The following is a 17040-nucleotide window of genomic DNA, read 5'->3' as shown; positions in this document are numbered from 1 at the left end:
TCTGTCCTAATAGTACAGACAATGCGGGTGATTCTCCTCGATGTTAACTTTCCTCTCTGTCTGCTCCTCACAAAGAATTCTTTAGTAATGCCGTGTAATTATGTACTGATCACAGCAGTGGAAAATGTCACAGATATACTATTCCTTCTGTTAGTGTGTCTGAGCTTGATGCAGTGCACTTCAGAAATACATACAGTTTTAGAAAAGAATGGAACATTTTAATAGGCAGTTATCTGCTTGCTTGGCATTGCCTGCAGTGCTGCCGTGATCCTCTCCAACAATTGGGATTACAGTATCTTATCAGCAACACCTGCATTCACAACATGCCCAAAATGCACTGTCAGCCCATTTGGCTTAATGGTTGCAAATGTGAACCAGAATGTGCAGATGACAACTATCTCCTTTAAAAGTTTCACAAATGTATTTAAATAAAACTGATGTGATGCCTGCTGTTTGGTTTTCTCAGGTTATACAGTGCATTGTGGAAATGGCAGTAATCTTCATAGGAAGTGTTTGGAGATGAATGTATGCAGCTGGGTAATTTACACAGAGCTGATATTCTTATGTTACAGGAAATAGGCTTAAATTGCCATTCAGGGTAAGACATTTAAACTCTTCTCACAGGCATCGACCAGGGCTTTTACAAAACTGGCTTAACAACAAACAACATTAAAATCTATAAAGAGGTAATAAAAATCCAGAAACACATTTGCAAGAAATGTGGTTAAAATGAAATGGAAAAACAAATGAAGGAATAAATGAACTTATAAATACAGAAACAGATTAAATATTGAAAATATAGTAGCATACAACTAAAAGTAGACAAAACTGCGCACATCCAAGTGTAAAGCTGATAATAAAATAGATTTAAAATTAAAAAAAATATATATTTTTTTTTTTTTAAATCATGAAGGCAGACCATTCGACAGCTGACTGTGAGACTTTATAGCCCTGATTTTAGCTGCCCAGACAAGACATTCCTCCGAGGCCTTGGACACATCTCACCTCCTTCACTGGGATCAGCAAACTCTAACTGGTCCTCACATTAACCATCTATAACCTGAAGTCTTTCTGTGGTAGAACAGAACATAGCCTTGGAGACACAGTTCAAGCCAATAAAGTCTCTTCCCTGCTGCAGTCTCTGGGTCCTGATGGCAAAATCATCGTCCTCTTTCCTCCTCTTTTAACAATTAACGGTTACCCTGCATTTTTTAACGACTTGGGTACTTAGGAAAAAGTGCAGAAAGTGAAAAACTTCTCTAAAGGTAGGATTAAAATGTCTGAGGAGATATGGTCCTAGTTAGTTTTCGCAAAATAATCTTTAAGATACCTTTTTTATTTTTACACTTATCTGATTTTTTTGATAAGTGAACATTTTTTCTGCCTTTATTTCAAATCCTGCTCATTCCACCAATTTTACACCTGAATATCAGTCTACCTGTCACAAGGCTGAATGGAATGGAAAAAAGTTGTATAATCTTATCTTTGGCTTTGACAGGAAATAGGGTTAGGGTTGACTTGATGAAGTCATCAGAAAAGTTCTCGGTGTGAGTTTGAGATTTTTTACAAAAAGTCTACGATATAAGCTTGAGCAGCGGGGTTTGAAACAAGTTAGCATTAATGAGATAGTGTGGTCTAATGAAAAAGTATGAGACATGAAGAATCCCATGTTTTTGCTTGATCCATACTGGGAACAACTGAATACATCGGCCTCTGCTGATTTTTTTTTTTTTTTTTAACATCCTGTCACTTGTGAGCACCCTAGCTTTAGGAAAGTCCGGTAATAAATTGCTGGAGTATGCCTTTAAAGGAACCTACCAGTGCTTTTTCAAGTTTTAGCTCATTTACTGTAAATAGTACACTTTACATCCAAGATAACTGTCTTCCTGGTGTGTTTTATAGAATTTAAACAATCTTTCTACCAGCAGGAATCCATTACCCTTCAATAAATTCCGTAAAATATGAAAATCTATAGGGAGATTCTTGAAACTTGCTCGAATTATTGTTAAAGGGGGGCTACCTTGTGTCTAGACAACAAAGCGCGCCAGATACGTTTTTCACGCAGTCACATGCAACAGATACGCTCTCATTTTAATCTAGGCAGCTGTCTGTAGCAGCTCTGTGCATGGAGGCAACTGCGATCTGAAGTGTTCATTTACGCTTCAAGTCTATTTTTACTAATTTTGTGCGCGTGACTACAGTCATGAGTATCAGGCTCTAATTGCTTCCAACATACGGGTGACCTACGCTCAACACTGCACCTGAACGCCTCCAGTGTAGACACATAGACAGAGCTCTCTCTGTTTCTTCTGCTCTGCTGATGTGCTGTTTATGCTACGTTTGCCGTCTAGAGTGCATGGGGTTACAGCATATAGCACATAACCTTACATATCTGCACTGACTGTAAAGGGAAAAAAGTAAAAAAAAATCTCCATTAAAAAAACATGGTTTTGTTGTGTGCTTTTGAGCAGTGAAGCATACAGAAAGGAAACCGTATTAGAGCTGAAAAACTTTTTGAAGAAAATCTTATTAAAGCCTCTGTATGGCTATCTTCACACCCTGCGGCTCACTCTGATGAGAATGATCCTGTGTCCAGTCATGACCCAGGCTCTCCTTTCTCCTCTAGTGCTGCTGGTGTTGTGCATCACTGGGGGTATATGACCTGGTAGTCCTGTCAGCAACAAACTGGCTCTGCGGCACAGCCAGAACAATGGACAATTGTCCACTCAGTGAGCACAAGAAGCTTTTTCCAGTGCCATACTGAATAACCTGCCAACTCTAAAAGAACTGGCCACAGTCTTATGAATAGAGCTGTTCTCCGTAAACAGACTTTCATTCTCATGAGATCATGATTCATCAGAGCAAGTGTCTCGACTAATGGACCAAAAAGATTCATATGAAATGTGTTTTTGTGACACGCACATTTCACATAACTTCCATTCACGGTGAGACAAAGTGTCAGAAGGCTGCACACTGACATGTATTTCTGAGCCAGAGTCAGAGATGCGCAACAGACGCCAGATCAGACAATTACCCTCAGACAAGTTAACCAGCTGAAACAGGGATGGGCCCAGTACAATGGAACTGTCACACATGACTACTGAAGGGTTATCTTTATTTTCAACAAGAGCTCTAACACATATGTTTCTCAAAACAGCTCCTGTGAATTGCTAATAACAGAGTCTCTCAAATTAGCTGTGATAGGGCGTGCAGGTGGTAGAGTGGTTAAGAGCGCATGCCTTATACGAGGCGGACCCCGGTTCGAGTCCAGGCCGGTGGACCTTTCTGCATGTCACACCCCACTCTCTCCCCCGTAATTTCCTGTCTCTTTACTGTCAAAAAAAGGCAGAAAAGAAAAAAAAACATTTTTTTTTTTAAACTAACACAACACACAATACCTTCAACATACATTGAGTGGGTCTGAATCTCTAACTTGAGGCAAACATCAACTTCATTGATGATCCAAAATATTTGAAAAGATAAAGAAATGTGCTGATCTTCTTCACTTAGTGTTTAAAATGTGAGTTATATGGAGTAGACATTTTATACACAGTCAAACGTCTAGCCTTCAGCTTCAAATCCTGATATAAAAAAATGATGGCTCATAGAGGAAAAATCCCTCTAACAGTGATATTGAAGCCAAACCTATGAAGCCAGTATTGAAAATACTATATAAACTGCATATGGTTAAACAGGTTAATACAGTTGTTTGAATCAGCACAGAAAAACACATCAAAGTCTTGTGATAAACTAGATTTTTCCAAGCCTCTTCATTGGGATCAACAGAGCAACTGCATTTAAGTCCCTTGTGTTTATTTCTTTCTTTATCTACTGCTCATTAGAGCACATTCAAAATGATCACCACTGTGTGGACTGTTTTTCCAAATAAAAAGGTGTGATGTGTTTCCAACTGTGTACAATAACTGGAAAATTGGTTGCGCACTGAGACTAGGATTATTGCCACCCTGACACACACACACACACGTGTTTTTGCCATTAATGGGGACATTGTGTTGACTTACAATAATTCCCTGTAGGCTTACCCTAACCTTAGCCATAACCAAACATAACCTAACCTCAACCCTTAACCTAATCCAAACTGAAGCCAGAATACAAAATCTAATGATTAACCTTTGGGGGGACCAGCTTTCTGTCTCCAGAGGTGATAGCAGATGACAGGAGAGTCCTAGGAGAATCTCACTTCCATGGATTTACATTAATTCTTATTCTAACCTTAACCATAACAGACATGTAACCCCATGACCCAACCATTAACCCTGAAATGTACTGGTAAACCTTGTGGGGTCCTGATGGGAAGCAAGTGCCCATGATGTGAATATTTGAACAGATTGAATACAAGTATATATGTTTGAATGGGAAAACCTTCAGCGATGGCAAGCATGATGAAACAATCTAATGAAGAAATTCAATTAGGTTGGTATAGTAAAATAAATGTTATGTTAATTTTAGATATATATCCACTAGCAGGAGTGCAGGAAGAAAAGTTTGGTTGATGCAACATACAGATGGTTTCATTTCCCAAACGCATCAGCAAATTTACTGACAATACCACATTTGATTGTTCTTCGACCTCCAGGTAGACAGTGTATGGCAGCTCTTTGCATAATCCATTGATAAATGACATGGTATTGATCCTCCAAAACCTCATTCAGGGCAATATGTGAGTGCTCCAACACTGATAAGGCAGTTAAAAAACACTATATTCTGTCATCAATAGCTTCCATCCAGTAGTCAATTGTACTTTAAGAAACCCTATTTGAAAGGAAAGAGCTTCCCTAATTTGCAAGATGTCAATGTTGATGGAGGTCTTCCCCCAAATCAATGTAACTGTCACATGCAGGTGCTTCACAGAGCACTTGAAATCCTACAGGATTTGCATCTGAAAACCTTAATCCTGTCAACTGATTTTTTATGTATGCTTTGGCTGCTACAGCACAGTATACTTTTCAAGCTCAAAAGAACAGCAACACACAAACATGTTCAAACTGCACTTGCACACCACTGCACAGCCAGAGAGGAAAAAATAAAAAAAATAAACAATATCAACAACCCACACTCGTACACTCGCCCAAACATCAACTCCAGAGAAATACAGACAAAATGAAATTGAAGCTAATGAAACACTAAAGTGCCACCCTTTCATTTTCACATGTAAAATCAACAGTGCACTCTAATAATCTACTCTTCCTATAAAAAGGTCCACACTGTGCTGGCTGATATTATGGTTATATATTAGTATCTGTTGTTAGCAACCATTTTGAGATGCACCCTCAGGGCCCGCTGTAATAACATGACTGACGGACAAGGAATGAATCCAGATGACAGTTTATTGTGTAAACTGTGGGATAGCACACTGGGCCCCAGCATCTCTGAGATACTGTACAAAAAGCACACACACACACATGCAGTGAGACACACACACAAGCACATAAACACCTCGAATTTAACTAATTTCACATCAAATTGAGAGGATCCATTCACTTACCTATAGTGGTCTATAGGATAGTAGTCTAGTCATGAAGATAGGTGTCATGATAGTTTATCAGTGGTGTAAAGTAACTCTAACATTTACTTCCATTATTACTGTTACTATTATTAGTACTGTACTAAAGTATATAAGTAACTTTTAAGTACTGTAGTTATGATATTGAAACAGATTTTATGCGCACAACATATAATAATCTTATACAATTTGATTTATTGTTATAGATTTAACTAACTAGCTAAATATAAAATTAGAGGGGATCGATTATGCTCATTTCCAACTCTCGCTCTCTCTCTCTCTCTCTCTCTCTCTCTCTCTCTCTCTCTCTCTCTCTCTCTATATATATATATATATATATATATATATATGTATTTATTTTTTTACACTTTGACCATGTTTAATATGAACATCTGACACTATAACATTGTATATGACTGAAAATAAGGAAAAGCTAAATACATCCCCTATAAGTTTAAACAGGAAAATAGGGCTTTAACTATTATTTTTCTAACAATCTGTTGATTGTTTTCTTGATTAACCAGTTAATTGTTTGATCTTTAAAATGTCTGAAAAAAATTCTGTAATTTTCTGAAGCTACAAAAAATTATCTAAATTAGTTTTTTTTGGCTCCAATTAATTTCTGTTGATCGACTAATCATTACATTGTTTCATTTTCTACAGTAAAATGCAACTTAAATTGATTACATATTAATACATCAGCAATAATAATTCATTTATATAATACATAATAATATAACACCCAAAAGACTGAGTGATCTAACTACAAGAGATAACTGAGAAAACATATATTGTAGCTGAAGGACCATTGTGTTTTCTCTCCTCACTTGAAGCTTAAACTGGCGTGCAGTAACTCTGTCTATTTCTTGCTGCTCTTCAGTGGCATGCTACATTAGAACCCTCACATGGACATTCAGTCTAAATAGAGCCTCGTGCCACCAGCCTCAAGGGACACCAAGACAGCCATGTGAGCATTGCACCTCCTGTCCCTTTTCAAGTTGGCAGCACAGTTCAGAAAGTTTATTGTGTTTTCGGTGTATTGTTGCATTAGTCTTTTTTGCATGGCATTGCATTGATGGGAAGCAAACTGTGTGTACCCATGTGCATAACTTGAATATGATGGCAATGTTGGTTGATCCAGCCCTTTGGTGCAGACTGAAATATCATTAAAACTTGGATGAATTGTCATGAAAATTTGATAACACATTCACTGTCTGTGGAGGGTGAATTCTCCTGACTTTGGGGGTTTTAGTGGATGGACTGCCATGAAAGTTGGTAAATATGTTGATGTTGCTGTCAGGATTAATTAACAAAAATTGTCCAGTACTTTAGTTGATGTCCAAATACCACATTATAATTAGTGCAAATGTTAACATGCTGAACTAAGATAAGATGGTGAACATGGTCAACATTACAGCTGCTTAACATCAGTGAGTTAGCATCATGATCATGTTAGCTTGCTGATATTAGCACTTAGCCAACGCACCACTGTGTCTAAATACAGCCTCAAAGAGCTGCTAGCTTTGCTTTAGTTTTACTTCCACCCTCCTTAAAATGCAACATCTTTTATGTTGAAAGGGAATTCTCCCTGACAAGTAAATCCACAGTATTAGTCTTAAGTGCAATATAATTTCTAAGGTGCCATGTGATTTCAGAGCTGGATGGGGAGAGGAGTGAGAAAGAGATAAAGCAGAGGACAAAGCACAAAATCCAGGTCTAAAAGGAACCACAACACAGGGCTCCTTTTGAAGCAGCAGACACTCTCACAGGCAGCACTAAAAGCAGCCAGTGAAGACACTGGAGGAAAAGTGCTGCTGGGGCTTTGTGGTGGTCACATACAGGTGCTTTTTGGATACTTCAGGTGTACTGTGCTTACATCAGGGACCCTGATGAAGCCCGATGTGGGTTACATTGGCCATTTTAACTACATATTGCCATTTAAAACTAAGGCATTTTAATTTTGTATAAACCTGGATGTTCCCTGGGTCAGTTTTGAAAGAGGCTTGCATTGTATATTTTTGATTGAGACTATATTCCACCCATGCAATGAGCTCTTCACAGGATGGAATAAATTGAGAGCAGCCATTTAAAAAAAAATAGTTTAACTCATTTGCCAAGATTTGAGGAACTGTGAGAAGACTGCCTGGTAAAAACAGATAATATTTAAAAGACTGATTGATCTATACAGAGACATTGTGTGCCAATATGAGATTTTCTAAGGCAAAAACAGACTTAGATATTACTTAGTCATACAGCACAGAAGTCTACTATGGTTGAGTGACTTTGTAATTCAGGCCTCGTCCAGAATGTTGCACGGATCACAGATCACTGCGTTGAAACAAACTACAATGAGCCCTGTGATAATGCCTTTCAGCCCACACTGGATCGTTTTCTGCTGAAGCAATGGGGACTTTTTTTTTTCTTTTGGAAGGATGAGTGAGAGGCATACCAGCAGCCAGTAGAGACCTCCTCATGCTTCTCCACTCATCCCCTTAAGAGGATCGGACGTAATGGGGTTTCCTCTTCTCCTGCTCCTTCTGCTCACCAGATAAACTATAGAAAACTTCCTGCAAAGTCTTAAGAGTGCTATTCTTGTCACATTTTACAGTCATACCGACAATACGTTTTGAAAGAACACCGATGTGACCTCACTGTGAGCAGAGCCAAGCTTTTAAGCAGGTGCCCTCTTTCCCCAACCCCCACCGCCCCAATGCAGTGGGAGAAAATGTGGGTAATAACTTGTGTGGGAATGTCACTGCTGTTGCAGTCGTCAAGCCAAGACCCCAAATAAATGAGGGATGGCACCTCGTTAAAGATACGGACCAATGTTCAGCTATAAGTGGAATCATAACATAGAAACAAAATAGAATATGTGTGAAAATAAATGAAGTTTGAACTAAGAATGTCCTAGCTGTGTTTTCATTGATAAACATTTAATCATATAGCAAGCTATTATGTCGCTGAATAATAAAGTGCACCATCCCCCCAGGCCTGTGGAATAGCCGAGACCTTAATATCAGGCATGCTTGGTTTCTCATATTCTCCCTGTAGCAGGCTGCTGACCTAATGACCTCATGTCAGCAGCAATGACAACTTGTCTGACACAGGGATATTTTATTCATTTTATTAATATTGCAGTTGCTCACACTGCATCCTGTTTGTGTGTGTGAACACACATATATACACCTGCTTCACTGAACATGAGCACCAACACACTCCTTCACAACAGTATATACACCTGCTTCACTGAACATGAGCACCAACACACTGCTTCACAACAGTGATTCCACAAAAAAAGCTCAGTTTTTCTTAACTATTTGACTATACTTTCCTGGAGTACAGATCATGCTCTGAAAACAGTTGGCAGTCATAGACTCACCTCAATTCGAATGCAAAAGTAAATTGAATCTTGTTATCCAATTCCAACATTGGATCTATGCTTGCTTATCAAGATCGGGGTTAACAATCCTTGTACTTACACTACCAGTGCATGCTGCGTTATCATCTGTTCAACCAGATAATTGTTTAATTTATACACCTCCATCACAGGTCTAACACCATGTTCACACCATCATTTCAGGTACAGAAGTGAGACCCCTCCACCTCTTGTCATGAATTGATCTTGCCTTGTTCAGTTATCACAGAGTTCAACCTAATTGAACCCTGACCTGCAAAATAGTGAGATTCAAGCCAATTTGAAAGAGCAGGTGGGATTGACCTCTCCTTAAGTAAGTATTGATTGTTTTGATCCTTTTTTGTATAGCTGTATGCTTAACACAAGCAGCAGACCTGGGTTCATACTGTGTGGCTAGCAACGAGTGCAAGCACAGGTACACAGATGAAAAAGACTATTTGATAAAAAGGGGTATAATTCTCAATTTGTGGAATACTATTATTAGCTTGTTAGCCATTCTAGCACTAGCAACTTACCCTTGTAACCCTGTCCACATCATATCCCGCCCCACCTGCTTTGTGCCACAGCGTGAATACGTTTCACCTTGCCAGCTCTGGTCAGACCAGGCCATAAGTCAGTCTCTGATTAAACAGCTAGAATGAAAAGCAGCAGGGCTCTTGGTCCCAGGGACCCTGAGTGAGAATCACTGGACTAGATAATGTACTCAGTATATCCACATAGGAATAATAAAAGTACAACATATTCATTTAAAGTTTCATAATCCTCTCTACTTAAGTTTATTCCATTATTATTTATCTTACAGTCATTTTTCGTTTAAACTCTGGAAGCAGTGAAACATTTAATAGTGCTATAAAACTTTAAAAGAGGGACGCCCCGTGGGGTAGGGGTTAAGACGCAGACCATGAACTGCAGTGTTCCCGCTTTGAGTCTGATTGGGGGCTTTTGTTGCATCTGTCTCTCCCCTCTCATCTCCCCACTGTGTGTAATGAGGGCACAGAAATACACTTTGACAATAAATGTTTCAATTTGTCTTCATACTTCAATTAAATAAGCAGTAACATAGTTTTTTGGGTTATTTCTGACTTTTTAGGTTTTTATGAGTGTCATGCAAAAGGCAAACATTTTGATGAACATGTTAGTCAGGGTGAATGGGGTGTTATGACTGTGAAATTAAAAAGTAATTACATTTGTTACCTACTTTGAAAGTGAATCTTTGGAGAGTTTTGTGTTTAATGTTCGGGAAACAGATGAAAACAAATACCCACACTATCTTGTTTCCTGTACTGCTTTCATTTGACATGGATGGGGAAAAGTCTACACTATTTATTCCTTGTAATTGAATCATTGGGCATTTTGTCCTCACATGTAAATGATTAATTACTAAATGTACAGGTGATGTGTGGTACATCATCACAGCCCTTCTATATACACAAGTGTGCTCTCAATCTCATTTAAATTTGAGAAGAACCATTTGTAGCCGAAATATTGTCATGTGCTGGTTCTTTTTTAGACTTTAGAAGATAATTTTTGCTCAAGACCAGTAAGGATTTTTGGGATGTGTCTGTGCCTGCACAAAAACAAGAATGAAATAGTTCAGTTTGTTTTCCACTTGAGTAAAAGAGCAAAATCAAACCTAAATCCCCCCCCCCCCCCCCGGAAAGCCAGACAGCCAGAACATTTTGAGTCATATTCAAATATTCAGTAACTCTCTTGTTCTGCTTCACATCAAAGAAGGGTATGAGATCTGATCATCTGGGTTTGACGATGAATTAACATAGTCTGTATCCAGTCTAGTTTCCACTTTCCACCCATCCTATTCCCACTGACATTTTTTCAAAAGGGAACATTTGAAAATATCCAACAAGTCCTTCACCACTCTTGTATGGTACTGTGTATTTGTCCCATTTTTCTTCCTAACTGCATATATTAGTCACGTTTATATAACTAATTGCACATGTGCGAAGTCTTAATAAACACAAGTTTCAAAATATGAATACTGCATCCAAAACCAAAATAAATAATTCCTAATAATACTAAACAGAAGCATCACAAGATGTCAAAGCACTGTCCTATGCAATAGCATGCATATAACAAAGAACTCAACTCTCTTATAGTATATATAGTTCATGGCTCTAAAACAATGTATTAACTAAGATGTATGATGCTGAGCCTTAGTTAGGAGAGAAGTATCACATTAGTTGAGAAGCTGAAATGATTCTTTATTTTTATCCATATTTCAGATTTCATGATAAAGTGAGTAGTGAGTGACTGGGCTCCTTATGTCACTATCAGGATAAAAGCTAATTAGCAAGTGATGGAGAGAAAATACAAGAGCTAAAACCACTGGTGTGCATCATGAAATATCCCTGAGACAATTGTGTTTTCTTCCTTCAGCCATGTTAATGGAGCTCTTTGTGTGCATATCCGTGTGTGTGTGTATCTACTCGTACGCTGCACTGACATACCTGCCGTGTCTCTAACAGTAGGACAGAATACAGCAGTAGAGATGTGACTAATTGACATGCACTGCTAAATGCTTCAATGTGCAAATGGCAACCTTGTTTATAAAAACGGACATATTTAACCTCTGACATTTGGTGTCCATTTCAGAGCTTGTTACATAACACACTCAGCCTTCATATTCCTGTGGTGTCAGTCTTTACCACTGTCAGCTGAATAGATCACACTGCAAGACTTCAATCTCCTTCAAATCAATCATGGCGATGATTCTGTGAAAGAGGAGAGATAAAAAGCCAACCGGAGCTTGTCACGGGTATGAGAGCAGAGGACGTCAATGCCTCACTTAGACAGCTAGTCTTAAGGGGCCGCTTCCCCAGACAGGAGGACAAGACAGAGTTCACCTGCATTCAATACAAAGTTTTGCCTCGGTCTCTGGGAGAAGAGATGCGACAGAGAATGGCGAGCTGCACTCCTGATGTAAATGTCACCTGGATAAAAATCTATTTCATGATTCATTCAAGAGACCGGGACTTACAAATGGACAAAGTCGCATAATCTTTTCAACTACGGTGCCATCTTCTCCGAAAAAGCTCGTGGGAAGAGTGTGAGGATGGGATGATTTTCCAAAGGTGCCTAACATCATAGCTTTTGGTAAAGATTCAAAAATTTGGCTGATTGATTTTTTCCCCCCCTCGTGTGGCATTATTGCTTCTCATATCCAACACAACATGAAAGGCAGTGAAATAAAAACATCTTAGCAGCCGATCGGCCTCACCATGGAAACACTATTGATCAACCCTCCTGGGTCCTCAGAAAAATCTATCCCTCATGTCAATTTCCCAGCATTAACAGTTCAGCAGCTACTCATGTCCTGAATAGACAGCCATGATATTTAGAGTCTGGCAATAAAATCTACAATCACTATTTAGCTTCCCTGATGATTCATTTATCACAGGGGTGAGACACAAAACGACCTGATGACATTCACTGAGAACAAAACTGGAAGTAGACTAAGGACAGATCAGGGAGCTGTCAATGTCCGCAGGCTTGAACTGCAAAGAAAGAGACTTAACTTCAAAGTCAAATAGACTGCTTAGTGATGGGGTATATCCAATAATCAAATATAGTTTAAATCAACTAAGGCAGGAATTGAACGCTTTGTGCAGAGCCCATTTGATGTGTCTGCTAAGTTTCTTTAATTATTTCTGAACAGGTGTCCTTTCAAGCTTTTGACTGGAGTCATTCAATTCTTGATGGGTTGGCGTTGAAAATAAGCTTGTAATTGCTAAAACATGACGATCAAACACTGTAAGATTAATGAGTGTAGTACACGAGCTGGGAGCTATCACTTCTGGTATGTATTGATTATACAGTATCATGTGGCCTCGCATTTAATTTATCATCATTATTATCAATAACATTATCACCACTGGTACCAGAGACCGATAGGTTTGCTAGAGGGCGAACAAGGTTTAGAGGATGACTGAATTTATTGTCTCTCAGGTGCAGATTTAACTGTGGTGATTAAATCCACGTCTCTGGCAACACTTTGGGGAAATGAAAAGAAATGCATAGTGACTGTGCTAATGCAGGACTGAGCTGCATGACAACTGCTGTCAATCCACCAATCCCCCACGCTTCATTACAGCGTCTGAGCTCCAGCGCAACATCACACATGGGCGACACCTACACTCCCACAGCTTGACACCCACAGACATGCTGGTACACCTGAGGCGAGGAGTAAAGAATAGAGAGAATTAAGAAATCATCTCTCTCCCCTTATATCCAAGTTTCACAAACACATACATGTTATTATTGCACAGCTTTCCTTAAAATAAAGAGGGAAGTCTTACAAAGCACACCTTGAGCAACAAATAAGGAGTGTAGTCAGGACGCTTCGAAGCATAACTGGAGGGTTTTATAACCTGGAATAATACAATTTTAATTTCTTTAACTCAGCCTACAAAGAGTGAATAGGAACCAAAGCCAGGCTGAAGGTTGCGGTGGGGACCATCAGTCTAACTGTCTGACCAATGGAGCCACAAAACCCCAGAGGATGACTGCTGTAAAAAAAAATCTGCGTTTAAGTGGTGAATGAGTGTTGTCAGGATGTGTGTGTGCGCGTGTGTGTGTGTGTGTGTGTGTGTGTGTGTGTGTGTGTGTGTGTGTGTGTGTGTGTGTGTGTGTGTGTGTGTGTGTGTGTGTGTGTGTGTCCGAGGCTTAAAGCAGTTGCAGTTACAGCTACTTAGAGCCAAGCCCATGGTTTGTCTAATTGAACTCACACAAAATAGGAGATGACACATCTGTGAGTTACAATCTGCAACCATAGATCATTAACACCAACACTACAGCTCTGATGATCCATCCTGGCTGTAACACTACTGTCCTCACAAGAGAAAAATACTGTAGTCATTTGCACTTTTTGCAGAAACATCCACATGGTATTAAGTAATTAGATATATTTTGCTATGGAGATGTGTTTTAAATAATTAATCTGCTGTATTGGTGCCCTGCTGTGTTTCCCATTCCACTGCAGCACCAGCAGTGGGCCAACACCATCAGTTGACTCTCAGCCAACAGGAACAGATAGAGATGTGCTCCCATAAACCCAAGCTCAAACTAATTTTGGAAATTAGCGGTGCAAATTAATTTAATTTACTTGCCAACATCGAGCTCAATTGGGGTACAAACAGTTTAAAGCAAGGTAATTTTCAAGAGGGGCCCCCTGTAGATAAAAGGAAGCAAACTCAACCATGAGGCTTTCAGGTTCAAAACCATTCATAAAAACGCCTGCAGTCTTTCCAGTACAAGAGGCTCATATAATCATGTGCAATCATATGAAGCAGGCCTGTTATTCTCAGGAGGGGGTTGTTGAGTTTGGGTGTGATTGTGTCAGGCTGTCAGTGCCCACTCATCCAGACTCCGGAGTGAAACTGGAACAGACGGGAGCTGTTCTTTCAGCACCACCGGGGACAAGCAACAGCACAGCTGTCTCATCCAAACAATGTAGTGAAGGGACAACGCGCTTAAAACCCACTTCACCCTCCTTTTATTACAATATTTTAACATGCAGAAAACCCTAAAAGAAAGTGTATCCTAATATACATCAAATTATAAATATAGAAAGGGCTGTTCAGATCCGGTTTTTTTGTTGGCAACCTCTTAACAGCATCCCTTTCTAATCTATTGGGTGAGTAGCAATGAGGAGGCGCATCATTGTCACGCTTCCCTAAAGAGCTAATAACCAGAAGCTTGTACATTAATGAAAACACTATTTTTAAACCACAAAACTATTGCACACGCTCGGAGACTTGCCTGAAAGAGGCGTAGGATGTTGGCAACCATAATCGATACTGAACTCGCCGAGGCTCCGATGACTCCCACCACTTTTTCAGGCTTGACAAACACCGGTGGCTCCCCATTAGTGCACCTCACGTCGGAGGTGTCCTTCGTGATCAGGGCTTGAACGAAAGTTAAAGATTGCTCCAGCGCGTAGGTATCCCTCGAACAAGTGTCCAGCACCCGGGCGCCTAAGGTGATGTTGGGTAAGAGTTGCTCGTCCTGGTTAATCTGGTCCAAAGCGTACATCATGGCCTCAAGCCGCTGGATGCCGTTCTCCTTTTTCAGGTCCCCGCACGGCGTGCCGTCGGCCCCTCTGGCGTGCACCGGGAAGAGTCCACCGAGGGTCAAGTGCCCTTCAGTCCGTATTGAATGGGGTGCATAAGTCTCCTGAGGCAACGCGAAATCCACCACAGTCCTCATGAGCAAAAACACTCTCCATATAGAGCTCAGCTTCACGCACACACCGGGACGAGCCATGATCAACTTTTAGAGAGGATGGAGTCTGCAATCCGCCGATGATAGAACCAAAACGGTAGATAAGTTTCTTAATACGAACCCATCCTTATCACCAGGGAGGAGATTCAACAAGCTGGGTTAAAGAACCAAGACGCAGGAGATGGCTCAGACAAACTGTGCCCATCGCTTTACTGCCACGAGTGAGCGGTGCAGCTTGTTGAATGGTGAAGCCCCTAACGCTAATTCAGTTCCCTCTGAAAGGGAGGTGACATCCATTAGACAGAAAAATATCAGTACAAGAAGACGCACTGCACACGAACTGGCCTAATTTTGTCCATTTATGCTAAATCCAGAGCGCGATTGGAAACATAATGAAGCCGCTACTAAGAACCATAAAAGGCAATTATACCAAAATTACATATAATTAATATCTAGAGTTATCTCTAAAAAAAAAGCAGCACTTAAATGTTGTTAAATGTTATCACCGGCAGAAGTGGGTGACATTCTTCTTGCTCAGACCAACTCCACGGGAGCGCAGGGGTGGCTCGGTCGGCTGGGTTGTCTGTCTCCCAAGGGTGCATATCATCTCCAGAGTCTTCAAAAGAAAGAAAAAAAGAAAAGAAAGAGAGAGAGAAAAAGAAAGAGGGGAAACGACAAGTACACGCTTAAATGTGCGTTAAATGAGCCGAGCAATAAGAAAATCCAGCTAATTAGAACCCCGGCTCTTCCCCAGTCTCCGCAACCGGTCTCATTTATAGCTACAAAATGAATGAGTCACAGCGAGGGATTCACTGTGTGCGCCGAGTTTTCAGCCCCCTTTCATCGAGACACGTCATTCAGCTGGCTGGGGTAAAAAAAAAAAGATAGTAGCATCACTTCGTGGCGAGGTTTTCAGGAAGTTGGAGCTCAGTATCTTTAGACATCAGTTGAACGAGGAGGTAAACAAGATGAACAAAAGCACTTATAGACTTGAATAGTAAGACAATTGGTCCTCTGAATGCCTCTCAGCGCGCAGTATCTCCGCATTCATAATCTCTCTCTCTATCTATCTCTCTCTCTCTCTCTCTCTCTCTCTCTCTCTCTCTCTCTCTCTCTACTTCCCCTCCCTCTATTATCCCTCTCAAACACACACACTCACGGACATATACACACACATACACATAAAAAGTCTGAGTCTTTTCTTTTTGATGTTGACAGCGGCGTGCATAAAACAGAGATCTGTGGCATTATGAAAAGCAGGTATGAAGACTTTCACTCGCCGACTGGAAAAAAAGAGTGCCTTTCCTGAAATAGTTTTGGATTCATTACTGATGCACCTTTAAAACGGAGGACACACAGAGTGAGAGAAAGAGTGAGAGAGAAACAGACACGTTTGGAGGGGTCCAGGCTGGTCTCCCAGGCAACACTCCTGATTCATCCTGTGCACTACACACACACACGCACGGACACATGCACACACACACGCCACACTGACATGCACACTGGCACACAAACAGAGAATTAACCACACCTACGGTATATAAGAAGATGTGAGGGCTCATTTTGCTCCTTGTCAACAATATCACCACCGAACTATTTAATTACACAGATGGTGCTTTTACAAACAAGCAGATTATAATAATTTGCTTTTGTGGAACAGTATTAGCCAGGGACTTACTTGGCAATTTGTGGTATTAATTAAAAAAGGTAGTTTCTATTTGTAATTCAAAGTAAATCTCATATTCAGTTAATTTATTGTCAGGATCAACTAATGGCTGCTGTATTCCTACAATGTTGGAAAAGGTGCCCACTGAGTACTCTGTAGATACATAATTCATGTATAATCCTTCATTTTCAAGTAACC

At 40.1% G+C, this 17040-nt stretch overlaps 1 protein-coding gene across 2 annotated transcripts in view; it reads right to left on the bottom strand.

The window, feature by feature from the left end:
- grm7 (glutamate metabotropic receptor 7) overlaps positions 1 to 15218 on the bottom strand; it is a 59255-nt gene extending 44037 nt beyond the window's left edge. Inside the window, exon 1 of one of the 2 annotated variants that reach the window (XM_062426495.1) lies at positions 14715 to 15218. In XM_062426495.1, coding sequence (XP_062282479.1) covers positions 14715 to 15218 — 504 coding nt within the window. The remainder of the gene's footprint in view (positions 1 to 14714) is intronic. The other variant, XM_062426496.1, reaches the window with a different exon arrangement.
- Positions 15219 to 17040: the final 1822 nt, after the last annotated feature.

This window comes from Scomber scombrus, chromosome 10, assembly GCF_963691925.1.
Source record: "Scomber scombrus chromosome 10, fScoSco1.1, whole genome shotgun sequence".
NCBI classification, from domain to species: Eukaryota; Metazoa; Chordata; class Actinopteri; order Scombriformes; family Scombridae; genus Scomber; species Scomber scombrus.
The sequence above is the reverse complement of the archived record's forward strand: the minus strand, read 5'-3'. Positions and strand labels throughout refer to the sequence as shown.